The sequence below is a fragment of the Strongylocentrotus purpuratus genome, unplaced genomic scaffold (assembly GCF_000002235.5).
Source record: "Strongylocentrotus purpuratus isolate Spur 01 unplaced genomic scaffold, Spur_5.0 spur5_scaffold_5, whole genome shotgun sequence".
NCBI classification, from domain to species: domain Eukaryota; kingdom Metazoa; phylum Echinodermata; class Echinoidea; order Camarodonta; family Strongylocentrotidae; genus Strongylocentrotus; species Strongylocentrotus purpuratus.
Window position 1 is genome coordinate 6,098,404 of NW_022145611.1, and position 27,611 is coordinate 6,126,014.

The 27,611-nt window shown below is 37.9% G+C and overlaps 3 protein-coding genes across 5 annotated transcripts; 2 read left to right on the forward strand and 1 right to left on the reverse strand.

Annotated features, from left to right (window-relative positions):
• On the forward strand, nucleotides 1-3,489 carry LOC586698 (protein farnesyltransferase subunit beta). Its single transcript, XM_030998506.1, has 5 exons — nucleotides 1-93; nucleotides 1,091-1,170; nucleotides 1,702-1,865; nucleotides 2,378-2,427; nucleotides 3,451-3,489. Exons 1-5 carry the CDS (start codon nucleotides 1-3, stop codon nucleotides 3,487-3,489), a joined length of 426 nt encoding a protein of 141 aa, XP_030854366.1.
• LOC576777 (protein farnesyltransferase subunit beta) lies at nucleotides 1,800-26,936 on the forward strand. Of its 2 annotated transcripts, XM_030998699.1 has the most exons (10): nucleotides 1,800-1,865; nucleotides 2,378-2,427; nucleotides 3,912-4,008; nucleotides 5,216-5,299; nucleotides 17,852-17,938; nucleotides 19,314-19,443; nucleotides 20,388-20,562; nucleotides 20,931-21,000; nucleotides 22,053-22,167; nucleotides 25,862-26,936. In XM_030998699.1, exons 4-10 carry the CDS (start codon nucleotides 5,238-5,240, stop codon nucleotides 25,952-25,954), a joined length of 732 nt encoding a protein of 243 aa, XP_030854559.1. In that variant the 5' UTR covers nucleotides 1,800-1,865; nucleotides 2,378-2,427; nucleotides 3,912-4,008; nucleotides 5,216-5,237; the 3' UTR covers nucleotides 25,955-26,936. The 2 variants fall into 2 exon arrangements, with proteins under 2 accessions (XP_030854559.1, XP_030854558.1); XM_030998698.1 differs by lacking the exons at nucleotides 1,800-1,865; nucleotides 2,378-2,427 and having other exon boundaries at nucleotides 3,833-4,008.
• LOC105439261 lies at nucleotides 5,861-10,760 on the reverse strand. Of its 2 annotated transcripts, none has more exons than XR_004066524.1 (2): nucleotides 6,593-10,760; nucleotides 5,861-5,968 (listed from the first exon to the last, which is right to left on the reverse strand). XR_004066524.1 is itself a non-coding variant. In XM_030998697.1 (2 exons), exon 2 carries the CDS (start codon nucleotides 9,464-9,466, stop codon nucleotides 7,601-7,603), a length of 1,866 nt encoding a protein of 621 aa, XP_030854557.1. In that variant the 5' UTR covers nucleotides 9,467-9,837; nucleotides 10,462-10,760; the 3' UTR covers nucleotides 5,861-7,600. The 2 variants fall into 2 exon arrangements, 1 of the variants encoding a protein (XP_030854557.1); XM_030998697.1 differs by having other exon boundaries at nucleotides 5,861-9,837; nucleotides 10,462-10,760.
• Nucleotides 26,937-27,611: the final 675 nt, after the last annotated feature.

Here is a 27,611-nt window from a genome sequence, read left to right on the forward strand (position 1 = left end):
ATGGAGGCAGCTAGATGCATTGAGAAAGAAGATTGGCTTGCAAATCAGCATTTTCTTGATGATGGGGTTCCAACTTCAACATCTGAGCAACAGGTTTGTTTTGTGAATGGAGGAATTGTGTTAAAAGCGACTGACAAATGTAGATTAATATTCATCAGTAGTTTTGTGTATAGGCCTACCCATACGTTGAGATTTGTGTGTTGTGAAATGTGAGAAATTAAATTAGTTATTTAGTGCCTGTATTTGTAAGTGTAACTTGTTTGTAAGGCTGTATGTAAGCCCAGGGAAGAAGTCAAGAAGAAGAAGAAGAAGAATAAGGGGAGGAGAAGAAGGAGAAGACGAAGGAGAGGAAGAAGAAGGAAGAGGAGGAGCTAGGAGATAAAAGAAAAAGGAGGAGAAGAAGGAGGAAGAGAAGAAGGTAAAGAAGAAGAAGATGGAAATTTGACACCAGAAAATAATGTGCATTTAAAGTAATGCATTGATTTGTCATAGTATTCATAAGACAATAATTTGTCCAGACCAAACCATTATATATTGTTATATATATATTTATTATTTATTATATCTGTTAGAGTTGAATTTCTCCAAGTAAAGAGCAGTTGAACAAAGGCTCTGGTCTCGTCAAGATGTCTCTTTATTTAGCATCTTCATTAAGATTTAGCAGTAGCTTCTTATAGTTAAGGAGTGCAAGAAGAAGTTTATGAGCAGGATTAAAGTCACTAGAGAAATAACTCCAAAGCAGAAAATGAATTAATTTACAAAAGAAACATAAAAGATTGTTTGTGTGTTGTGGGGTTTTTTTTGCATTGTATTTCAATTCTCTTCTCATTTGTTATTCATCTTCTTATTCCTGCTGTGTTACAGTAGTAGATTTTTTTTAAAATAAAGGAGATAGCTATTTTGAATGTTCTACATTTTGTGTTCTTCTTCGTAATTTAGGATGATAATGCACTTTATTAAATGGAACATTAGGTCACTCGCACTGTAGGTGTAATGATTACTGAAATTTACAACTTGAATGAACAGAAAAAGATTATTTTTTGCATGTGACCATTCTATTGCTTTGTCTCATCCATGTTATGCTGTGCAGGAAGATGTAGAAAAGCTAGTGGACAACAAGTTTGCCATGTACAGAGCTCGGATCAAGAATTTGGCACCAGAGGATAAAGGGTAAGCGTCATTATTCATCCCGACAATAAAAGATGATTTTGATTTGCCTTAAGCTCACACAGTGCCCATATAGTAGGAACACTCCTGCAGAAATGATGCACGTTTTTGTGCATGCATGAACGTGATAACTGGGTACTAACTGAAAAACTGTTTGGAAATAATAGTATGTGAATCGTGATCATAAAACATGGTTCTGAAATTTTATGTTAAATTTGAAATTATTGTGAAGTGCACTGAAGGTCTTTACAAGATGTTGTGCCATATAGACTTTCAAATCATTTTTTGTATATATTCATTCATGTATTTATTTGTTTATAAATATTTATTTATTGTTATCATTATCATTACTCACTTGTAACTCACTTGATCCAGGATTATTCGGTCTTTACCACTATTATCATCATCAATATCATCATTGTTATTGTTATTATTATTATTATTATTATCAGTATTACTATAAGTATCGCTATCACTCTTCTTCTTATTATTGTTGTAAATATCATAATTCCCCCTTTTCCTCTCTATTTTCAGACCTGTATTAGAGCGTTTTAAACATCTTGCCTATCTCAACAAGGGTCTATGTTACCTCTCCGAGTCCTACGAGGTATTGGATGCCAGTCGACCATGGCTCTGTTACTGGATTGTACACAGTCTAGAACTCCTAGGAGAAAAATTCACCCCGAACAGTCCTCGAGGTAAGTATGCTGAAACTATTTTGATTGGTTGCACAACACTCGCATCCGCGACAATTTTTCTGTGATAATTCTCTAGTCTCTACACTATCCAAATTCCTAACTTCAACCAGGGACACAATGCTAAACCTAGCCCTAAAACCCAATTACAACCCTAACTCTTACCCCTTACCCTAACTCAGGATTAAAGCCCAGAGCGGTAAATTTTTGCCCCAAAATGTGAATGAATTTAATCCCAAATATTGTAGAATGTTTGGTTTCAATTTCAAATAATTGTGGACACATATGTACCCTTTTTAATAACTGTGGGCTATTGAAAATATACCACGTGTATGATCTACTTACGGCATCACAGAAATTTAAAAAATAACAGTAAAGCGGAAAAAGTGAAACATAGAAATTTTGTATACACACTATCCAAGTTAAACAAGTGAATAGAAGTCTTCTGTTACTTCTTGTATTTCATACCTTGATAACTCATTTCTCTTTCTCGTTCACCCTATTTCTCTTTGCAGCATTGCCCAGTTCCTTGGCCAATGTCAATGTCCAGATGGAGGTTTTGCAGGTAAAAAACAAAAAATTTAACTCTTCATTTAATCTCTCTTTGGACTAAGATTTTGATATTGTATCTCTTTTTAAAGCCCCACTGCACTACTTTTAGCTACATGTACTTGCGCCCTCTATATAGCAAACAATGCCTAATCGGTGACCATTGGTCCCCTTTTTCTTAGGTTAATTGAGAGTTCTAATCCCTCCTGGCCAAACTAGTGCAGATAGGCTTTAATAGTTCTAAGAACTAGAATCATGAGTATTTAAATAATATTCACTAGAGCTTAGTTATCAATAAATTTCTAGAAAAAGATCTCCAATAAATCTGAAAAAAACTCTGGTTAAAAATAATGAAATGCATTAAAAAATTGCACATTTACCACACCACATATAAATAGAGCCCCCATCACAGTGTTTTAAAATTGTTTTTTGCACTGATCATGATTTTCATTGAAGTTATGGAATAGTTCTGAAGACATCCTTGTCAGATTTTCTTGATTATCATTAGCTAATTTAATTTTAATGTTATGTTTGTACTTGAGTATACATACTAACACATTCAGTTTTAGATGCCTTGACAATGTGTGTTTAATTGTATTTTGTTATACCCGAAAATCATATTAGTGTTTTAACTCTAGTCCTCATCACAAATTAAAGGCCAAGTTTAGTAATTGCCAGTGTGAAATATTGAGAAATTGGAATATGATCTTGTAAGTCATCAGGAAAACCTGACACAGCTGTAGATGGTAATTTGTTTTGTAAGCATTTGGCAGGAATGGCAAACTTGAATGAGAATTTTGACTACCGGTAATGAAAATTAAAACTTCTTGTCTATTAGAACTTGAGCATAATCGTAAAATATTTCCTCATTACTGGGACAGTTCCTTCTTTGGCCTTTAACAAAAGAACACCACTTTTTGCTATTTCCTGAATTAACACCACATACATTTGTGCATGAAAATAATAAGTGGTTGCCAAGTTACAACTTTTTAGTAAGTACAATTCACGTAGTTATGTATTTCATTGTATTTCATTGTAGTGCTCCACTTCAGATGTTGCTTTTGCCGATATTGGATAAAATATCAAAACTTTTTGTAATTGTTATTTGGCATATTTCCATTAAACATAAAAGTCATTGCTATATTTTATAACATCTATTTTTTAAATTCTTGGTTGAAGTACCAAATAGTCATGAGAAAGCAAAACTGTAACTAGCACAAACACAAGTCCTAGGGACATATCGAGGGTTCAGTGACACAAAGATATTGCCAAAATGAGTTTTTGATATCAAAATGTTCATAAAAATGTGGGCTTTCCAGGAAACACAAAGACTTGAGTTCACCCAACACCCCCATTGAAGTCAATGGCTAGTGAAATATAGTCTTAAACCCAAGTGCTCAGTGACACATTAACCACTTTTTCTCAAAATAGCCAAAATGAAGTTATGTCTTTGTGCCACTGACCCCTCGATATTACATTGTATTTCCTATCACGGTACAGGAGGACCAGGCCAAATTGCCCATCTAGCCCCCACCTATGCTGCAGTGCTTGCCCTCAGTACTCTAGGAACAGAAGAGGCGTATAACATCATTGATAGGTGAGAACCGGCTCATTTGAAGTATTGAATGGAACAAAAGTTTATCAGGAGAATTTCCTTTAAAACAAAGCAACTGCAGAATACCTCACCCCTCAGGTAGCCTTTACCTTGACCCTGACTCTAAACTAGGGCTGCGACGAGTAGGTAGTCAAAAGCTCGAGTACCCGCACTGTTGACAAATCCTCGAGTACGATTTTTCGTACTCGAATATTCGGCCGCAAAAAAAAAAATCCCGGTCACCTGGCACTGTCCAGGCCGACGCTTACCTGTGCCAGGGAGAGCGCCTGCCGCTGGCATGGTACTGTCGGTAAAAATGTTTCTCAGCTCAATCACTTTCAAACTCACCACTCAGAAACTTGGACCAAATGTATGGATTTCTGTTTGGATTCGGAGGAAAATGGATTATTCTGCCATCTTTGGTTTTTAAAACAGCATTGTTTACTGTTATCTTTATTATTAAATCGGCGCCTTCAACTGCAACTGGAAGTCAAATTGCATGAGTTTTCGGAGACGGACCTGGGATACTGCTCCCGTGGTATGGTGGTGGCAAAAAAATTAAAAAATTAAAAAAAAATTAAAAATTTAAAAAAACATGGCGTCCGAATATTTGAGTATTCACTTGTAAGCATGGGAGTGTACTTGGGTACCTCATTACACAGTTGTGCACAGCCTTTCTCTAAACGTGACCCTAAACGTGGCCCTACATTGCACTAGTGGTTTGTGGTGTATTCTCCAGTTAGGCCAATTTTTTTTCACCTAGTGTTGAACAGACACAAGGAATATATATATTTTATTGTGTTTGCTTTGCAGGGTCTTATTTTGAAGATTTCAAAAATCGACCGTTCATCATGTATTTTTCAGACTAATGATGATAAGTATTTTGCTTCTAATATTTATCTGATGCCTTATCATGTGTGTAAGAGTTTATGCTTACATTGCATGTTAAGTGAGTGGATTTCAGATGAGAGATAGAATGCCTTGGATACAAAGAAGTTAGAACCCGCATTAAATTTGTTAATAACGGTTGAATTTATCAACAATTGAATCGTGTTTGTTTGATATTTATGCTTTTCTTGTGATAACAGTCAATGTCTGCAGCTGTAATAAAAATTGGACCATAATACAATTTGACAGCAGTGCAGAGCCTTGCCAATATGGACCTCCTTTACAAAAATGTACTCACTTTTTTATCCATTTTTTCTCATAGACCAAAGCTTCAATCATACCTCATGAGAATGAAAACACAAGAGGGCGCTTTTCTTATGCATAATTCTGGAGAAGTGGATGTGAGGTAGGTCGGTCTATGTACATTTTGTGTTTATTATTGTGTATGTTGCCACTTCTTTTGACTATTTTATCTGTTCAACCTTTTGCTGCCCCATTTAATCTTGTCTTCTTTCACCCGCTCCCTCTTTTTCTCTTTCTCTCTCTCGCCAAATTACATACTTTTCCATCGATGAAATACATATATCTTTCATTTTTCACTCTCTCTCTTTCTCTCTCTTGCCACACCTTTTTACTCGCTCATCTTGTAGAATACACATAACTTCCATCTCTTGCTTTCTCTCTCTCTCTCTCTCTCTCTCTCTCTCTCACCAAACTTCTTCCCATTTGATGACATACACATCTTTGTCTATTTTTCTCCATCTTTCTCTCACTTTATCTCACTTTCTTTCACTTTCTCTCGCTCTCTTTCACATGCTCATATATTTTTCTCTCTTTAGTTCTCTTTCTCACTATTGCTGTGGCTGCCTTCATAAATCTTTATATGAAGGAGTTTCGTCTAACAATAAATCCAACTGTTGTTATTCACAAGGCACACCGATGAAAATTAACACTGGAAACAATTTGCTAAAGTCCAACCAACTTCTGTTTTATTCAGCAACTCGTAACTTCACTTTCATATCTCCGGTAAACCTTCAGGTTAATTACTATCTCCGGTAAACCTTCAGATAACAATCTGTAATGATAATAAACAAACAAACAAATAATGAATAAATGTTTCAGCATGTAAGCATATAAAAACCCTATAGCTAAATTAAAGATACTGATTACAACACATTAATATATGACACAAGATTAAAGTTAAACTGGATTAAATATCTATGTGAACACACCCTGCATTGAAACTATGCAGTAAACTATTAAACAGTACACACAAGCAAACATACATGAGTGTGAACAGGGCCGCATTCAGACGCGGTTCGTCACTTAAGTTCCTATGTTAAATAACTAACAAAGAAAATTGTTTCTTTCCTAAACACTTAGTTTTGCTCTAAATTTGACATGAACTATATATATAATAAACAAGTTATCATCTACATAGTAGCAGAATCTTTGCTACTTTGAAACACTTAAATGTACTGTAACTTCTGCTGACAAAGACAAAGAACTCGGCTTTCTACACTATACATTATACACACTCATCTCTTTGTCTACTCCTAAAAGCTAGGTACAACATCTAACATCATCTTTACAAAACTCCTATAAAATTCTACCAAACTCAACTGAGATTATATCAAGATACATCCTAGCCTTCTAGTATATCAAATAACATATATAGAAATAGATATCGTATTCTTACCGAATTGGGCCTGTAGTTTGTTCCACAAAATAACTAAAACTTTCTGCTGCAATGTTATGTAACTCGGACCTTACTGCATCACTTCGACATTCAGAATGACTGGGGTTTGCTTCTCCCAGAACATAGGTGGAGAAGAACAAAGAACTTCCTGTCTCTGTGACTAGTAGTATAATCTTAAAGTAAACAATAGCCCCCAAGATATGCTGGTAGGCATATTAAGACGCTGGTAGTCTCATAATAAGACTCTTCAAACTATATAAGAAATGCACATTTCTTCACTACATCCTGATGTAGTGACATGGCTCCTTTAAATGTTAGTAACATTTACTAAAATAACTGTTAATATCCAAATTTAAGACTACGCTACAACATAGATAGACATACTGCACTACTATTACTACCAAGGAACAACATTAACCTCTAACGATCATTCATCATTCATGTAACTTTCATGAACATTATCTACAATGCATAAGATATATCAACTTAACCCATTAATGCTCTAACTACTGCTTGATTGGTAATCAATCAAAATAAGTGTAATACACCTGACATGTAACTAACATGTATACGAAGTAAACTTAATCAACACCTTTCGTTAATAACCGCATGGCTACATATGTGCGAATGAGGACACTTCTGACATCAGAAAAATATACAACAATGAGATAAAGGCTCCTTGAGGGGGAATCCCTACTGTCTTCTGCGTGATAATGACAAACTTGTTTGCAAATATAGGATAAAACAACAAGAAACGTAAAGGTCATGAAACTAAGATAAAGGTAGAAATCTAGAAAGAGGGAATGAATGAGAAAGTGAGAAAGTGATTGAGAAAGAAAGAGAAATGGAAAGAAAAAGACAGGTCACGATTAGTTTTACATCTCTGTTATTAACAACAGAACTAATTATTCCTAAGACTCTACCGGCAGTAGTAACACGAGTTTGTGGACGGGTCTATCAAGGTAACAAGGTTTCTTCAGACGTTTACCATTACTGTTCAGCGTTCCATCAACCATGAGGAGCTTTACCTTTTCTAACGCGTCCGTCTTGACTAGGAAAACTTCTGCTACTCTTGCTAGAGGCCACTGGACGTCCGCAGTCTCCTTCACGATGACTACATCGCTGATGGCCATGTCTCGCTGCACTCGCGTCCACTTCTGACAGGGCTGTAACTGCTGGAGGTACTCTCGGTGCATAATTCTGGATGACGTCATCCATGAATGCTCTGTAGTCTCCACCAAATTTTGGGTTCTTCCGCAACCTCCCAGGCAGCTGCTTCCATCTCTTCAAGGGAAGTGGCTCGTTGAAGGAAAGGTTTGGCTTTGCAGACTTCGGAGGTAATGGCATCTCATAGTGGCCGTTGTCACATCTGCGGGCACCACTCTCCAAGATCTCCTTGAATTCCATCTCCTCCACGGAGTACAGCTCACCATCTGCACTTGAGTCCTTGTAGCTATCTTTCGGAAACTGGATGCCTTTCTCAGTGTCCATGATCTCCTTGGCCTTACTCTCATAGGCAAACTCTGGCTGCATCTCAATTGCAGATATCCTATTGCAGATCTGAACACCATCCTCCTGCACCGACGTCTGGCAGACATTGCCAACTACTCCCCATCCAAGTGCTGTCTTAATGGCATACGGGTCATCTTCTCCTCCTGCTATCACCTCTCGAGGGCGGATGGCTCGGGGACAGTTATTTCCAATTAAGAGCGATACCTTGACGCTCCTGTTGTATGGCATCAACTCATGAGCAACTGGCTCAAGATGAGGCCACTCCTTCAAGCCTTCACTCCTTGGGATCTGGGTTCTGATACCTGGAATAGACTCTCTAGAGAAGCACGGGGGTAGGTCAATCTTGTTCTCCCTATTGAAGTCCAACACCTGTAAACCGCTCACCTTCATGCTCCTGACATTGGCCGTTGCGTGCATGGTGGTGAGCCTCAGGGTAGTATCAGTTCCCTGTACTCCTAACTGCTCACACAGTTCGTCCGAAACGAAGCCTACATTACGCTGATCATCCTTGCACCTCACCCAGTCTGGCACAATCATACAGTGCTCCTGTTCATCTTTGTCTTGAGGAGCGCAGACATTGGTGTACTTGGATGCGGCTTCCTCGGGTGGATTTATCTGGTTCTCGGTTGGCTTACATGTATGCAGGCAGGCAAGGGGACACCCTTCACAAATCTTGCAAACCTTCCTCTCAGTGCAGTCCTTGGCTCGATGACCGTCAGCAACGCCGCTAAATACCGGTATCTCCAACTTTGGAACTTGACTCGCAACAGCAAGTCTCTGCGTTAGCACGTTTTGTTGCACATGGGCCATGGACTCTGCCATCGTTTCAAAACCTGTCTGGTTAGAAGTTCTATCAAGAATAGGTGTTGTTGTGCCAACTGCCAATCCATGGACGGAATCCCCTGGCTGTTCCTTTGGCAATTTGACATCTTTGATGACAGCTTCAGAGCTGTCACTCTCTTCCTCTCTTTCTAATCTATTTCTTTTGTCAGCCGACTTCTTTCTCAGCAGACTCAGCTTCAGCTGTATTAGCTTTCGTTTCTCATTCCGGACTCTCCTAGCATGCTCTTGCTCAGCCTTTAGAGCATCAAGCCTGTCGTGCTGTTGTATCTTTCGTTCCTCCATCTGAACTTTTACAGCATCTAGCCTGTCCTGCTGTTCCATGACAGCTAGTTCTAACCTCACACTCTCACGATACATCCGTGAGCTCGCTACACGTGTAGCCTTCATGATGACTGCATCATATTGTCCTGCTTCCACATCGCTCTTGGTGAACTTAACACCAGCCAGACTTCTAGCCTTCGATGTGGGATTCCTCTCTGTCGTCGTTTCACGTCGCAATACAGGCTCTGATAAAGGCATGACTTCAGGCCTTTATAAACCTAGGTCTGCTTACAAGTTCATTAAACGGCTGCAAAAAGTCTTATAATTGATGTTCGTTTGTCATTCGAACTTCATTCGTTATTGTGGAACTTCGCTTGTTATTCGACTTCGAATAACAGGCTTCGATTGTTATTGTGGCTGCCTTCATAAATCTTTATATGAAGGAGTTTCGTCTAACAATAAATCCAACTGTTGTTATTCACAAGGCACACCGATGAAAATTAACACTGGAAACAATTTGCTAAAGTCCAACCAACTTCTGTTTTATTCAGCAACTCGTAACTTCACTTTCATATCTCCGGTAAACCTTCAGGTTAATTACTATCTCCGGTAAACCTTCAGATAACAATCTGTAATGATAATAAACAAACAAACAAATAATGAATAAATGTTTCAGCATGTAAGCATATAAAAACCCTATAGCTAAATTAAAGATACTGATTACAACACATTAATATATGACACAAGATTAAAGTTAAACTGGATTAAATATCTATGTGAACACACCCTGCATTGAAACTATGCAGTAAACTATTAAACAGTACACACAAGCAAACATACATGAGTGTGAACAGGGCCGCATTCAGACGCGGTTCGTCACTTAAGTTCCTATGTTAAATAACTAACAAAGAAAATTGTTTCTTTCCTAAACACTTAGTTTTGCTCTAAATTTGACATGAACTATATATATAATAAACAAGTTATCATCTACATAGTAGCAGAATCTTTGCTACTTTGAAACACTTAAATGTACTGTAACTTCTGCTGACAAAGACAAAGAACTCGGCTTTCTACACTATACATTATACACACTCATCTCTTTGTCTACTCCTAAAAGCTAGGTACAACATCTAACATCATCTTTACAAAACTCCTATAAAATTCTACCAAACTCAACTGAGATTATATCAAGATACATCCTAGCCTTCTAGTATATCAAATAACATATATAGAAATAGATATCGTATTCTTACCGAATTGGGCCTGTAGTTTGTTCCACAAAATAACTAAAACTTTCTGCTGCAATGTTATGTAACTCGGACCTTACTGCATCACTTCGACATTCAGAATGACTGGGGTTTGCTTCTCCCAGAACATAGGTGGAGAAGAACAAAGAACTTCCTGTCTCTGTGACTAGTAGTATAATCTTAAAGTAAACAATAGCCCCCAAGATATGCTGGTAGGCATATTAAGACGCTGGTAGTCTCATAATAAGACTCTTCAAACTATATAAGAAATGCACATTTCTTCACTACATCCTGATGTAGTGACAATTGCACTTTATATCTCTAGAGTCATACTGTGTCTCTCCTTTAAATTTGTTAACTTTCTTTGTATCTTTTCAAATATTGGTTGATGAATCTATCTATACCATAATACTTATCTTTGCCTAAAATGATTGATATTTTTTTGTTGTTATGTTTATTTGCTACATGTGTCGTTAAGCATGTTTATGATGAAATACAGACATTTTAAGAGAGACACCTCTTTTGTTGTATATTCTTTTTGATTCTTTGTGAATGAAGTGATTATATTCTAGTATGGATGTCAGATAAATTGAAATATATTTCATGGATTCGTTGATAGTAAAATCTGTTTTTATTGATCATAATGATTGTATGCCTGTTGAGGTCAGTGTGAAACCTGTGTGTGATTGTTATGATGTTGTTCAACAAAGTGAAAGTGCAAATGTAAAAGCGCATAGGCATTGTGTAAGGACAAACTTTTATTAATGAAGAGAACTCAGGTTTAACAAGGTGATTGCATAGCAAAACTTTGTTGCATGAAAATTTAATTCTACACATTTTTACAAAAATATATTTCAGATACAGTGATAGAAGCCCTCGATTAGAGGTAACGAGCAATACACTTTTATCATGACATCATTATATACAATCTTCATGATACATAAAGCAAAGAATTTGATATAAGGAATGGCATGAGAGTCCAAAAGTGTAGCAGAAGAGCAGTATTGACATTACAAGTCTCTTCCCTCCCCCCCCTCCCCCCCCCCTCCCCCCACCTCCGTTCTCTCTCCTTTCCCTGTTGCTCTTTCCTCTTTCTACATTGCTACATTGTGTCCGATTTATATTGTCAAATATTAGTAGTGATATACAACTATAGAGCAACAAATTATTAAATGAAAGGTTAAAATAATGTAAAGCCAGACAATTTCCCAAGAAATGTTCATTGATTTCGGGAGTGGTTCCGATTCGTTTCATGATGCGAAATACTTGAATCCCAATTGACACAACACTGAATTTAGCAGCAGCAACAACATTTTTGTGTCCTGAACGTTTGTGGATTTGAATTACGCTTCTCTCAAAGATATCTTTTTATACCATTCTCTGTTGCCTTTCTTGTCCTGATCGTTGTAGCATTGGCATACTTGAAAAGCATGTTCTCTGCTCACCTATGAGTGAATGACCTTCTGGGTCTGAACAGACAAAAGAATGCACAGTCACTTCCCTTAAATATTTGAATAATTGATTGCTTTAGGATCTTTCATTGTCATCATGATTACCATCTCTGAAGGTTATTATGAGTATTGTCAACATCGACAGAAGATACACCCTAGAACGCCATTGTTTACAATACAGTCAGTCCTAATATGAGTATTTGTACGAGTTGTAATTCAAAGTTGTCTGTAGTATACAACATGAACAAATAATGGCACGTGGTGGGTACATATTTTCAGTTTCAGTAGCCTAGATATGGAATCTTTCTATTTTTAGTTATTACTAGTCTCTTAATCCTATTGATCATTATCAGATCCATTGTCACATTCACTCTCATTATTACTCTCAACGTAAGTACCAGTTTCATCATCATCATCGTCATCATCATCACCATCATCATCACCATCATCATCACCGTCATCATCACCATCATCATCTAGCCCCTCAGTTTCACTCATATTTTCAGTTGCAGTGTCACCTGCAGTAGTGGTATTTTCTTCTTCATTTTCATCTTCACTTTCACCATAGTCATCGACTCTCACAAACATGTCTTCATCCTCTTCACTTTCGCCATAGTCATCGACTCTCACAAACATGTCTTCATCCTCTTCATCGTCAGAATCTTTTATTGTGTCATCTTCCATGTCCTCGACATCCATAACATGGTTGAGCTGATCATCGTTATCATCATGGTCTTCATCTGAACTGTTGTCATCTTCGCTGTCATTGTCACCTTCTCCTATGTCTCCATCACCATCTTCATCACCATCCTCGTCGTCATCATCATCATCATCATCATCATCATCATCATCATCATCATCAGTATTATCATCGTCTCTATCACCTCCAGACATCTTAATTTCAACTGAGCTCATCGTAAAGCCAGAAGCTCTTGAAAATTGACTGACAGAGCAGGCAGATTTTCTCATTTGTGAGTTCACTCGACTAGCAATCAGAAAACCTCGCCCACTCTCATCATCATCATCATCATCATCATCATCATCCTCATCATAGTCGTTGCTATCATCATCATCATCATCATCTGTCCATCCCATATCGCTGTTGTCATCTTTGTCATCATCACCAGAATCAGAGTTGCCTTCTCCAATAAAATGTTGAGGATCTCCATCGCCACCATCCTCTAAGCCATCACTTGTTCCTTTGTGTTTCACATCCACCACCTTCGGCTTCAACTTGTCCTTCTGCACCTTCTTGGTTTTCAGACCCTTCTTTGCCTGATTCATCCTCTTAGTCTTTGCTGGTTTCATGCGCACTTGTTCAATTCCTGCTGTCTCCCTCAGCTCCCTCTCTAATCTCGGACTGTATCCTGAAGTTGAAGGGTCAACATCTTGACCGATAGGTGGAAGAATGACCGTCCTTGATGTGAAGGGCATCTCTGAAGACGTTGCATCGGTCAGTGGTGCCATGTGTGGGATGGGAGTCTTGCAGAGCTGATCAAGTCTCAGTGGTCTTTCTAACATGCCCAGGAGACCTTGAGCTCTTTGTTTCCTGTTTAATCTTGCTTGTCCTGAGGGTTAGGAAATAAGGAGGGAGAAAAAAAAGGAAAGAGTTGTCAAATTTTGCCTTGAAAAGGGTGTCAAGGTCTGTGGTCATATGATGCATTCTCTGTTACTTTTAGTTGTTCTAGTGCAGTTTCATCTCGATTCAAATGTTATGGATGTAGACATACTCATTTATGCATGGTTCTATGGAGTGCTTGAAATATTGCACCTTCTAAAATATGTTTTTTTTTTTTACATTGAACCCTCCCCCCCCCCCCCCAAAAAAAAAAAACACTTTAAAGCTTGACAGTGATTTGATGATTTACATTCAAGATTGAAGAAGAAGCTGCATATATTTTGTCAACATTTTAGTCGTATTTAAGGACAAAGAAGACGTTTTTTATGCCACCGTTGCAATTGAGAATGTTACAAATCACCAGTACATCTATACTAATATTATTGTACTTGACTGGATGTTTACCTTTTGGTGTATATACATTGCGTCCCTGATTGTCTGCAGCCAATTCCAGTGAATTGTCTCTTTCATCAGAAATACAAGTTTCATTTGTGATTGAACTCATCCTCGTATCTAAGCAAGTTCTAGTTTTGTGGTCCCATACAAAGACCTCCCTGTATCTTTTAGAAGGCTTCCTTCTCTTTCCGTTCCTTCCTCTGCCAACATCACTCCTGGGTAGAGAGAAGCTACTCTGTCGAGATGCCGTCCTGCACTGGCTTGGAATGGCTGGGATGGCTGGGAAAGGCACCTTTGAAGATCCTCGAAGGCCACTATGACGGTGTCTGTCTTGAGGGAGTGTCTTTGACGGGTCGGCACGAGGGTTAAACGTCTTTTGGGATGGGAGGAGGGGGAGGGAAAGTATGCTAGTTGGTCTGCTCCCATCATGGCGTGGTCCAGGTATGGGATAGGTAAGGGTCTTGGTGTTTCGATTGGCGTTCCAGCAGCGATTGGCCAGTTTCCTGACATCGGAGGTCGAGGCTGCTTGTACTCCAGACTTGTCCTTGAAATTGACTGCAGGTAGGAGGGTGAATGACCTCATCTTGAACTATATGTATTGATGAATGGATATGAGTTTATGACTGCCAAATCACATGGCTCACGTTGTTGAAGCTTGTTTGCTCAAGTTTGCCTTGTTGTGAAAGTAGCCTAGATGAAGGGAGAGAAAGAATAAACTTGTGTCATAGAAAATTAACTTACATTTTGCTTATATACATGTATATACTTGTATTTACTGGTTGTATAACAATCACTCTGCATCAGTTGCCTACACTAAGAGAATTTCCAACTTAACCCTGGATCCATCTCTTTACCTAACCCTAACCCTAAACCTGACCTAAACCTAAACCTGACCTAAACCATTTGCGACCATAAACCTTACCGTATACATTTGATGAAATAAAGCCTGTATCAAAAGTTGCAGGGGCATAAAATGTTGGGTCAGTGTTACACCACATTTATTGCATGAATGTTTCATCAAATTAATCATTCAAATGTTTGTGTAGTTGTAGTAGTACATGTGATATAGGAGAAGTACCAGTAGTAGGTATGCTATTTGTATTCTTTGTATAGGAAACAGCAGCAGAATTACTAGGAGAAAAGTTTTGTGTTTGTATTAAATTTTGTACAAACCATGTAATGTTAATCTTCAGGAAATAGGTTATGCAGATAAAAATTGAGAATGAAAATGCAGTAATGATCTTATGCATTTTTATAATAAATACAAATACCCTGTTTGCAGCTAGGCAGACAGACAATGCGAATTTTAGGAGTGCTGGTCCTTGAATGGTTGAAAGTTGTTTAAATCATGTTACATTGTTGAAGTACCTAGTGGGAATGCTCCCCCAGGGAGTGGAGAATGTGCCCTGTAATGTTTAAAATAGTAAGTATATCAAGTGACCAGGATAATGATACCGTAAACAAAGGGTAACTGGTAAAGCATTCTATAAAAAACAGATATTATTATCCAATAATTACCTTTTGCCAAACTTTGTGACACTTTCTAACAACAGAAATAAGTAAATATGTATATAACTTACATTCATAATGATACCAGGGACATCATTCAATGCTTGCATGCTCCAAAAGACTGTCCCTCCAAACCATCTTAAGCAAGTTGGGATAACTTTGATAAATCTGTCATCACATTCCCAAATCAACCTTTCTCTTTAACTACAGGCAACATCAACACAGTTTACAAATCCCAAAACTCTATCCAAGTTGAGATTTAAAGCAGAACTTTTCCAGGAGTGGTATTAATTAATCACCATTGATGAGTGGTAGGAGTTTAGAGTTTGAGCATGCTCGCTGTCCTGAAACCTGTAGTTCTCTTAAACTACAGGCAATATTAACACAGTTTACATGTCCCAAAACTCTATCCAAGTTGAGATTTAAAGCAGAACTTTTGCAGGAGTGGTATGAATCACCATTGATGAGTGGTCTAGTTTACAGTTGGAGCATGCTCGCTGCACTGAAACCTGTAAATCTTGCCATTGATCCAATCGCTCAGGCGTGGAATATGGCCATGATCGTGGTTACCAACAATACCCTCTGTTTCGACCACAGTTGGTGTGTGAATGGTGTTGTCAAGGCTGTTGGGGAGCCTCTTTCTATTGAAGCTAGACCTCCAGGGTTTTTTTCACAAAGATTGAAAGTCTAACTTAACTCTAAGTTGGACTTAAATGTTATGGAGAGCCATTTGTAGCCTTATTTTGAAATATATTCAAAAGCAAAAATTCAAGTAATTTAGACCTTTCATAAATTCCACATCAAGGACATGAGATCTCCCATGATAAAAGAAAATATGAATGATTTGAATCAACATTTTATGCCTTTTAAAATAACTTTTACAAAATATCTTCAAGGATGCTAATGGCTTTCCATAATTTTTAAGTCCAACTTAGAGATAAGTTCGACTTACGATCTTTGTGAAACACCCCCTGCAGTAGCTAGTCCTCTCTTTCATCTCGAGTCAGTCAGGCAAGTCTGAAGCCATACCTGTACGTGCTCCATATAATTCGAAGGGTTCTTTAATACAAATTGAGGCTTGGTTCACACTTGTGATACCAGCAGGTCTCTTTAAAAAAAAAAGCTGCATTCACATGCAAATAGGACACACATGTATGTATTTCCAACAGTCCAGGCACCAGATTTTGATTTGTAAGTCGATTTTGCCATAGGAAATCTCAGTTTACCAAGATATTAGTCTGTGTACAGTATGCATGACTGAGCATTGTAGATTGGAGATAAGGATTGTGGTCTTAGCCCACTATATGTACATTTGCTTGTAAGGTCAAGTTCACAGAATATATTTTTGACCTGGCATGACCTGACTTTACCTCTAGCACTGTTCTTTGCAAAGGTTAAGGTGATATATGTATGGTCTTCTCTTGTTGATTCGACCCCTGGGGTTGTAGTGTGGGTCACACGATTAGTTTAAGGGCTGTAGGGGCTATCTACCGGTATGCAAGTTAAATTCAGTTTGAATATGGTAATAGTGTTGTTCAAAAGTTATTCCTTGATACATGATTGATTAAAAGGTTGTGATAATCTTTGTATCATTCTACAAATGAATGACTTTGAAAAAAAGGAAAAAGCATTGACTAGATATCGAAGAGAACAACACTTGTTTTTGTGCATGATTGGTTTCAGGAACGTTGTAAGTAGCAATATCATGGAAATCCACCCGATTTTACTAAGAAAACTTTTCATTGTAATAGAATTGACGGATAAAGGGGTATTCTCTGTTTGGTTTGGAAACCTTAATGGGACTGTGCTTACTGTTGCTATGGTGGGCCTAATCTTATGAATAATATCTTTAAAGTCTTCATCCAGCGCTAAAAACCACACCAACTGTATCTACAAATAGAGAAAGAATTAGTACTGTACAGGGATAGGTGAAGATTATAGGAGATAGAGGGAGACACACAAAAGAAGACCTTTGAAGGGATTTACAGAAAAGCTGATGAAGGAAGGAGAGGAGAGATTTAGGACTGGACAAATGAATATATGCAAACAGAGAGAGAGAGAGAGAGAGAGAGATAGAGAGAGAGAGAGAGAGAGAGAGAGGAATATAGTTACAATTGATTTAGACTGAACTAAAGTCCTCCAATGACATACATGTACTTGTACAACTTGTATCTTGTTAATACAGGGTTGCAATTGATATCAAACCTGCATTAGGTTGTAATCAATTTGAATCAACTACAGCTATTTTTAAGACCTACCGTTTGAACATGTATTATATATTGAGTCAATGTTTATGAGTTTATGCTCTTATCCTTCCAAACAGATGATTTGTGCAGTTGATAGAACGATTTTAAGCTTAATATTGTGATTATATTTTCGATACAATCTTTAATGATTCATTCTTTCATCTTACCTCCCACAGAGGAGCCTATTGTGCTGCAGTTTCTGCCATTCTTACAAATGTTGCCACCCCTGATCTGTTTGATGGTACACCTGAATGGATTGTAAGGTATGGTATCCATAAATAGAAAGTACTGGAATATCAAAGAATTATTGGAATGTGTCAATTACAAAAGCAATTGTAACAAAGTTTCTTTTTCTTTGTATGAACTATGTTATCTAATGGAAGATGCGCATGATCTAGGGGTTTTAAATGCATGATGCTTAGAATGTATTTGTTTTAAAAAGAAGATAAAAAGGATTGGCCGAGAGGAAATGAAGGAGGTAGAAAAAAAGAAGTATTGGCTAGATTCATTTTGCAATTCCTCAATTAATTTTGCAATTGCCGATATATATTTATTGATTTGTAATCATGGAAATATTTGTGTGTTTGTCTTGTGTCCTTATGTCAGATGTATTGCCCAAGGTTTACGGTAGTACTAGGCTGAAGTGAAGTAGGTAGAAGTTGTAGTAGGAGTAGAAGTAGCAGGAGACCTAGTATCTTGAAAGTAGCATTAATGATTATTTTGTTGATTGTAAAATAATGTACTTTTTATAACTTTTCCTATTTATTGTTAAAAAAACATGCCAAATAACAGTTGTAAGACATATGAATGAGGCTTTGCCTGCCAACCTGTTTCATTTGAAACACATAGAAACTTCTAGAAATATTACTAGTAAAAGAAATATTTGTAGGAGCAGTACATTAATTCTTTATTAATTGTATTGTTTTTTCACATATTGTAAGGGTTGTCATACCTATGAAAAAGGTCTTGCTCATCAACTTCATATAGAAATTCAATGAAGTTTCCCTAAATCGGTAGAAGAAATAGTTGTTGTTTTAATTATTTGATCGATTGTGTAATTCTTACCTTACATCCCACCAAAGCATCTACAATCATCTTCACAACATCTTCTCAATAACTTCTCACCATCAGAGCAACAAAGACCTACGGTGACAGAACACTAGCATATATGGACCCCCAAAATTTTGGAACGCTCTCCCAGTATCGCTACGCTCCATAACAGACGATGAAGTGTTTAAGAAAGCGCTGAAAACTTATACTTTTGATAATTTTTGTCATTGATTATAAATTGTAAAGTGCATTGAGAGGGTCTACGGTTCTGAAATACGCTATAGGAGAACAATATATGAAGAGTTAAATTCCAAAAGGAGCTAAATCCATTTTTGTAACTTCAGAGAAAAAGGGATTTGTTTACCAGATTTTGTACAGGCGTTTATGGAAAAGTAATATTAGAAGGTGCATTTTGACTTAATTGCTCTCAAAATTTAGGTAAATACTTTTATTAAAAGATGGGTACTTTAAATGAACAATGTTCTGATATCAAAAACTCAATTTTCATCAAAAGTGGATTTAGCTCCTTTTGGAATTAAATTCTTCATATTATGATTATTGTTATTATTATTCTCCTCTCTACACTAGCTGTCAGACGTACGAGGGAGGCTTTGCCGGCCAGCCTGGTATGGAAGCACACGGTGGATACACCTTCTGCAGCGTGGCAGCCCTGGTGCTCCTGGGACACGAGAGACTATGTGATGTACAGGGTTTACTAGTAAGTACATCTTGACTGTCATATCCTCTGTTATGAAGTATAGTATCCACAGTCGTTTCCTGAGGGGCATTTCACAAAACTTGTCATTAGTGACAACTGACAGTATTTGTTATAAGCTACTGAAATCCTTGCTTCTGATTGGTTATCAGCAGATTTGTCATTGAGTTTGTCATTTAGCATTGTAAAAAGGCTTTGTGAAACAGGCCCCTGGATTTCATTCATTCTTCAGAATTACTTAAAGCCCCACTGCACTTCTTATAGCTACTTGCACCCTCTATATAGCAAACAATGCCTAATCGGCGCCTGTTGGTCCCCCATGATCCCCTTTTTCTTATGTAAATTGAGAGCTGATTTGATGAGATAACCACCTGTCAGTGACCTTGCAGGGAGGTCCAATCATCCATAGCCAAACTAGTGCAGACAGGCTTTAATACAATTGCTGTGATCATCATAAATCCATAGCATTATGAGCTGCAACATTAACAACAAATATCAACAACATCAATTATGGTAGCAGACTTTAGAAAATGAAGAAAATGTCTTTAGAACTATAACATGAAGTATATTTTTGGATAATACACTGTAAGAGAACATACAAATGTGCATGTAGATCTTATATATTGGTCGTGGAACACTATTTATTTATTATATATTTTGTGCATTTTTATGACTATGGGAGAAAAAAAATGATGTCCGATTTGTTATAGGCAGGGAGGTAGATGAAGTGTTTTAATAAAAAAAGATGATATCTATTAAGTGCAGTTTACCTTTCAAGTGAGTTTCATAAACATTTTATAAATATGGAAGAAAAAATCAGGAAAATTAATTTCATTTTTTTTCTTTCATTACATTCTTAAAATCAAATCTTGGTTTGAAGTTATGCAATTTAGTAAGAATTTGTTTTCAAATGTTTTAATAATGTACCTTGAATAACATTTTTGCAGAGATGGTTGGCTATGCGTCAGATGCGCTTTGAAGGTGGTTTCCAGGGAAGAACAAACAAGCTTGTAGATGGTTGCTACTCCTTCTGGCAGGCTGGAGTCTTCCCTCTCGTTCACTCCATCCTGACCAAGCAGGAGGATACAGCGCTCAGTATGGACTCCTGGATGTTTGACCAGAGTAAGTGGCAGGAATGGGATCGAAGAATGTGATTGAGCCCCCCCCTCCAAAAAAAACAAAAAAACAAAAAAACACACACTCAAAAAAAGAAAACAAGAGCCTTGTAAGAACAATTTTTTTTTTACTTTGGAAGATATTGGTGTCGAACTTGAAACATTAAAAATTTAAAGAACTAAAGTTTCTGTCTGCTTTACAAATCTTTTGTGGTTCTATGATTCAATGATAAGAGTTTGTAAATTGTCAGTGTTTTTGTAATGTGTTTCTTTTTTTAGAGGAAATAAACATATGATTTCATTTGACGAGATATGATTTGATATATGTCATATACTTGGTTTATCATGATTTCATTGTGTGGTATCTTGTTTCAGAAGCACTGCAGGAGTATGTACTACTCTGTTGCCAGAACAATCACGGAGGACTCATAGACAAACCCGGAAAGTAAGTAAATTCTCCCAGTATGGTTAATTGTACAATGGCTAGAGCTGTAAGCTTAGTATTTCTCTTGAAGCCCGTATGCACTAGTTTGGCCAAGGGGATTAGACCTCCCTGCAAGGTCACTGACAGGTGGTTATCTCATCAAATCAGCTCTCTATTAACATAAGAAAAAGGAGATCATGGGGGATTAACAGTCATCGATTAGGCATTTTTTGCTACATAGAGGGCGCAAGTAGCTATAAGTAGTCCAGTGTGGCTTTAATAATAATAAAATGATAACATGTCTTGTTGACTCAGGATAGCCTTATCAGTATTAATACTGTTCTCCCCGAGGGCCCTGCAATCATATTATTACCCCAGCCTAAGCACGGCTACCACCAAGGCGCACAAGCATTCAAGGTATTTCCTCCTACCGGGTATCCATTTACTGCACCTGGGTGGAGAGTGGCAAACGTAGATTGATGTCTCACCAAAGGATATTAATGCTGCAGCCTGATTCAAACCACGAAACCATGTGATCCACATTCACAAATCTAGTCGTCTGATTATTTGGGGGTTTTGTTTTGTTGTTGTTTATATTCTACCACACCTAGATGTCTTTCATTGACTCAACATTTCTAATCTGTTTATTTTTTTGTTTGTTTCTATTCTACAGAGCTAGAGACTTCTACCACACATGCTACTGTTTGAGTGGTCTGTCAGTGGCTCAACATTTCTAATTTGTTTGTTTGTTTGTTTGTTTATATTCTACAGAGCTAGAGACTTCTACCACACATGCTACTGTTTGAGTGGTCTGTCAGTGGCTCAACATTTCTAATCTGTTTATTTTGTTTGTTTGTTTATATTCTACAGAGCTAGAGACTTCTACCACACATGCTACTGTTTGAGCTGTCTGTCAGTGGCTCAACATTTCTAATTTGTTTGTTTGTTTGTTTGTTTATATTCTACAGAGCTAGAGACTTCTACCATACATGCTACTGTTTGAGTGGTCTGTCAGTGGCTCAACATTTCTTATCTGTTTGTTTTTGTTTTTTTGTTTTTTTTATATTCTACAGAGCTAGAGACTTCTACCATACATGCTACTGTTTGAGTGGTCTGTCAGTGGCTCAACATTTCTTAGCTGGTCAACTCAGGGAAGATGATGTAGCCGGAGATCCCAAGAATGAACTTGTAAGTTTATGTTTATTCATCAAATTGACATGGTTTTTAAAACTCCATTTGCCATGAAACAAAACCCTAGACTGCTTGTTTCAAGTATATACTGTGTGTGTGGTAGTATCCACTGTAGCAGTGTCCTGCTGTTCTTTTAGTTGACCAAAGCCTGGAAAGAGTTGATAAGTCTTTACAACTTGGTGGCCTGAACACCCCATAATATATGAGGGTTTTTTTAAAACCAAAAGTTGTGTCTAATCCAAATTGGTAGCAAGATCTCCAATCAACTCTTGCTACCGCAACTACTGTATTTGGCCATAGAGGGCAGCACCAGCCATGGGTATATTTGGCAAAGGCACTTCCAGTTCCCATAAAAATACAAAGGGTCATGAACTAGAAAGTCTATTTGGAGTCATAGTTTTGGAACCAATAAACTATACCGTAGTGTTGGCTCAGTCAGTAGAGCGTCCGCCTCACAACCGGGAGGTCGTGGGTTCGAGCCCCGGCCGCGTCATACCAAAAGACGTTAAAAGATGGGAGTTGTTGCTACCTTGTTTGGCGTTCAACAATAAGGGATAGAGCAACATTGATCTGGCGCTGTGGCTGCCGGGCTCACGATCAATTGGGCAAAAAAGAATTTCCGTTTCGGTTTAATAAAATTTGGAGTGGACTATTAGGCTATTATTATTATTACTAGCAGGACCCGCGGAAATCCGCGGGATTTTAGAGGGGGGCGGGGGTGTAAATAGATATATAGAGAGTGTTTAAATTAAAACCACCAAGAACTTTATTTGCCATTCAGGCCATTTAAAAAATATACATGTTTAGCGTCCCCGCCCGCTTCCTTTTTGGGGGCCGCCTCCTATTTATTTATTTTTGGAAATTTTTTTGATTTTTTTTTTTTTTGAAAGAAAATAAAACAGCGTCCTGTCCGCTTCCTTTTTGGGGGCCGCCTCCTATATTTATTTTTTTTTGAATTTTTTTTGAATTTTTTTTTTTTTGAATTTTTTTTGAATTTTTTTTTTTTTTTGAATTTTTTTTATTTTTTGAAAGAAAAAAAACATGAAAAAAAAAAATTGTCGGCCGCCATCTTGAAAAATAGCCCGAATGTCATGGGAAAATGTACGGAGCGGCCATTTTGTAAGGAAAAAAAAAAAGGGCCTCCTCCTTCCCATTTATCGAAAAAAACAGGATGCTAAACATGTTTTCTTTTTAATTTGGCCCTATATAAAAATTTAAAAAACGATCCAACTGTACCGGTAGTTATTCTTTAAGCTTTAAGTTCCGTAGTGTGGCGTACCGAATACGCAGAAATTAGGCTGCGTCTTAATGGGAAAATAGTCCCTGCGTAGGTTATGCGTAGGCTGGCGTACAGGTTTGCTTGGTTGCTTACTGTGTGGAAAGCTTTTACTGCTTTGTCGATCTGGCGTAGGGTAGCGTACTGCTGCGTAGTCATGTAGCGTAGTGTTGCGTAAAAAGGTGTACTTTCTGCGTCAAGTTTCTACGCCGAAAGTACGCGAAAAAAAATTAAACATGTTGAATTGTTTTCGTTCATCTTGCGTACCCCTTTCCGTCCCTCAGCATATAGTAACGTAGGCCAGCGTAGTTGGTACGCAACACTACGCAACTCTACGTATTAACCCCACGCCAATTAGTGACCCGCAAGTGTCACAAATAAAGTATGAAAAAAATATGCTCATCTGACCCTAATTAAACACCTAAAACCCCCGAGCTTTCGGGGGTTTATGGCCCCTTGAAACCCGTGGACCCCACGCCTATATTATATATACACTCAACTCGCTGCGATCTGATCTCTCTCCCCCCCCCCCCTAACTTTGAAGAACGTAACCCCCGAGCTTTTGGGGGTTTATGCTGGCCCCTTGAAACCCGTGGACCCCACGCCTATATTATATATACACGCAACTCGCTGCGATCTGATCTCCCCCCCCCAACTTTGAAGAACGTAACCCTGAGCTTTTGGGGGTTTATGCTGGCCCCTTGAAACCCGTGGACCCCACGCCTATATTATATATACACTCAACTCAGGACCCGCGGAAATCCGCAGGATTCTAAAGGGGGGCGCAGGCAAAAAATTAAGTTTTTCATTTCGGGGGCTCCATTTCAAATTTTTGGGAAATTTTCGGGGGCTACTTTTTCAACTTTCGGGGGCTCTTTCTTCTGGGGCTCCTTTTTCATTAATTCATAAAAGGATAGGCCTACACTTTGTTGAGATTTGTTTAGTAGGCTATAAGGTTTCAGGCTTCCTACTTCATAATTGCCTATTTAAAAAAAAAAAAAAAAAACATTTTTCTAGTTCAATAACTAAGTTTTCATGCATTGATTTGATGCAAGAACTGTAACATAATAAACCCTAGATTGTGATTATTTCCGACCATGAATTTCGATAATCATTTTTCAAAGTAAAATTTTCACAAGAAAATCAGACAGTCGTTTAAAAACGTAGACATTAGTAATACTTTTACTATTTCTAAGCTCAGGTTTCGTAAATCTATTCACAAAACTATATTGAAATCGCGGCAATAATGATGCAAACCAACAGATAACAATTTATTTCAAAGTGTCAAATCAGCTCAGCTGAACTCACACACACTACAGCGTAACTCCATGAGCTCGAACACCGGCGCCGCAGGCGTCGGACGCCTGCAGTGCGCGGTGCTGGTGTTGAAGCTTCCTGCAAGCTCATGTCAACTCACACACACTGCACAGCAGCATTGCACTGTGTGTTGACTGAAGGCAGCTTGCGACTCAACTGTCAGTCTAATGGTTTTCTTGTAATAACTTTCCTTTAGAAAATGATGATCAAAATTTAGTATACATGTCCGTAATAATCACAAAATAAGCTTTGATTTCATACCTCCATTCACAAAAACTATATCAAAATCGCGGCAATCATGATGGAAATAGGTCTCTAAGTTTGGACGTCGTCTGTCGTGTGTCTATTTGATACGGATGTAATGTTGAATATGCATGAGGTATCTCTGTCGTCACGCATATCCTGCATTATGCATGTCGCGTCTGTTTTCGCCCTGGACGTCGACACGCAGGAGGACCTCGGGCGGAGTATAGCCAATTCGCTAGAGTAGACTCTCCCGCGGACTACGGCACCGGTCACCGGTACCCCGAGGGGAGGGTTCAGGAGGAGATAGCCGCACCAACTTGGGTCGGCGATCTCATTAAAAAACAATAGAATACAAAGGCCGGCGGAGACGTCATGCCCCCCCGCGGAGCCTTAGCGTATTACTATTATAGATTATTATTATTATTATAAGTAACAGATTATGATAGTGCCTACAAAGATCTCATCAAATCATCGGGGGAGTTCATGAAACCTGAACAATAGTTATGTAGTAAAATAAGGAATTAGTTAACACTACTGTACATTCTCTATGGAAGCCTGAAGAAACCTTGTCTTATCGCCTTCCCCAGGATTGTATCTGCGCAGTGTGGGAGGAAGGTCGCCATCTACTGTCGATCATTGTATTTGCGGTAGGGTCAATTGCAAAATTACAGTCGCTTATCTCTTATGTAGAGGGTTGCTAGTGATATCAAATAAAATTTGACTTGCTATTGATTCGTATCAATTAAAACTGAATTAGAATTGAATCTTACTTCAAAATGAGAAGCCAGCGTATTAAAGGAAAAGTAGAATTTATCATTTTTGTTATACCCTCTCCTGTTTTTTCCTGAACAGAGACCAACCCATCCAGTGTTTAACATCAGCCTCCAATGTGCCCACAATGCATCACACTACTTTGGCAAGCTACCCATCCCCACCCCCAGATGAGGATACGCAACCAGTGGGTCTGATTAGAAAAGCTTTGTAGACTACTTACTCTAATATCTACATAATATCATGCTCTTCGTCCACCACTGCAATATTCATCCCCATAGGTATTAAGAATGCATGGAGGTGATGGAATTCATGCAGTGGTGCGGTTATATGCCAATTTCCTACAAGCACTGAAGTCCTAACATTAGCCCTAGGCACAACATTATACCTAACTGGGGTAATAATATATATGTAAAGCACTTAGGCACATCGTTGTATCGATGTACGGAGCGCTATATAAAAGCGGAATATTATTATTATTATTATTAACCCTAGCTATAGCTTTAACAAAATAAAGCTTGGAGTTAGATGTCACCGTAGTGACACTGGATCTCTATGTTGTTAGATCGAGAAACAAAGTGAGTTTCTGTTTCTGTCATAACAAAACTTTGCGTACTTGGGGTCAATCAATATCTTTCTTGCGAGCTGTAAACAATTTACGTCCCCCTTTGCACTAACGTCCTTTGGCAAGACGTTATCTACATTTGCCACTCTCCACCCAGGTGTTAAATGGGTACTCGGTAGGATGCAAAAGTTAATGTATTTTGCTCAGTATTGTGAGCGTCTGTTAAATGACGCTCGGCTGGAATGCTCCCCAGGGAGTAGAGCATGTGCATTCATTGTGTGCGGGCAAGCCTAAATCCGATGACCGGGATAATGATATATCTGTAAAGCGCTTAGAGCCATTTTGTATTAACCGCTATATAAAAGCGGAATATTTGTTTATTATTATTATTATGAAATTGACATGGAATATGCTGAAAACCATGCAGTGGTGCTCTGTATGATGCTGTAAGAATTGGAATGTGGCTTGTTTTGTTCCTGATCAGCAGATTAAAATGCACATTCCATCGACAGTTTTGCAATAGAGTGGAGAAGAAGCTGATGATGAATAATCCCAAAAATTGTTGGTAATGAAATAATATTGATCATTCCAGTATTGTGTCCTTTTTGTCTTTGTTGTCCTCGATGTTCATGTCTTGTTTAATGGCTCCGTCGTGATACCATGTAAAATAAGGAACTTTATGATAATCGGCATTTACTTTTCTTTTTCAAACATGAGGAATGTGAAGAAAAGCATTATAAATATAATAAGCCCTTCCAGTTTATGTATAACTTCATAGATTATTTTATTCATGAATGGAAGAAAAACAATCAATCTAAATGACATGTGGCATATTGGATAATCAACTGACAATTCAGCTCAAAACCTTATGGTATGCATAAAACCTTGTGAAGTCAGGTTTAAGTCATATCTTAAGTCAGTTCTTGATTTGTGTTTACTCCTACGTACCATTATATTCTTGCAAATTTAATGAATTAGGAGGGTACGTTTCAATCCTTAAAGAACAAAAAATTATGTTGGATGCTCCTTATAATTATCGGCTTGCATGGTGATGTAGATATACAAAATCCTCCCCCTTCTCGAACATGGTGCAACCGCAAGCCTACGATATTGTACACAGTGCTTGATATGTATGATAGAGCAAATTGTATGGTATGCCTCAGAAGGCAAATAACCTAGTTATCTTGTATATTTGATCTGTTTGGTGCCAGTAGGGCATTAACTCATATCATGTTGCACAGTGTTAACGCCCTTCCGGCTCCAAAC

Bases quoted from the DNA above. Each gene is read 5' to 3' on its own strand.
- LOC586698 (XM_030998506.1), top strand. From the start codon at position 1: ATGGAGGCAGCTAGATGCATTGAGAAAGAAGATTGGCTTGCAAATCAG. The intron at 94-1,090 runs GTTTGTTTTGTG...TATGCTGTGCAG, and splicing joins CTTCAACATCTGAGCAACAG to GAAGATGTAGAAAAGCTAGT. The intron at 2,428-3,450 runs GTAAAAAACAAA...ATTTCATTGTAG, and splicing joins TCCAGATGGAGGTTTTGCAG to TGCTCCACTTCAGATGTTGC.
- LOC576777 (XM_030998698.1), top strand. From the start codon at position 3,848: ATGAAGTTATGTCTTTGTGCCACTGACCCCTCGATATTACATTGTATT. The intron at 4,009-5,215 runs GTGAGAACCGGC...TTTTTCTCATAG, and splicing joins GCGTATAACATCATTGATAG to ACCAAAGCTTCAATCATACC. The intron at 5,300-17,851 runs GTAGGTCGGTCT...TACCTCCCACAG, and splicing joins TCTGGAGAAGTGGATGTGAG to AGGAGCCTATTGTGCTGCAG.
- LOC105439261 (XM_030998697.1), bottom strand. From the start codon at position 9,466: ATGCCTTTATCAGAGCCTGTATTGCGACGTGAAACGACGACAGAGAGG.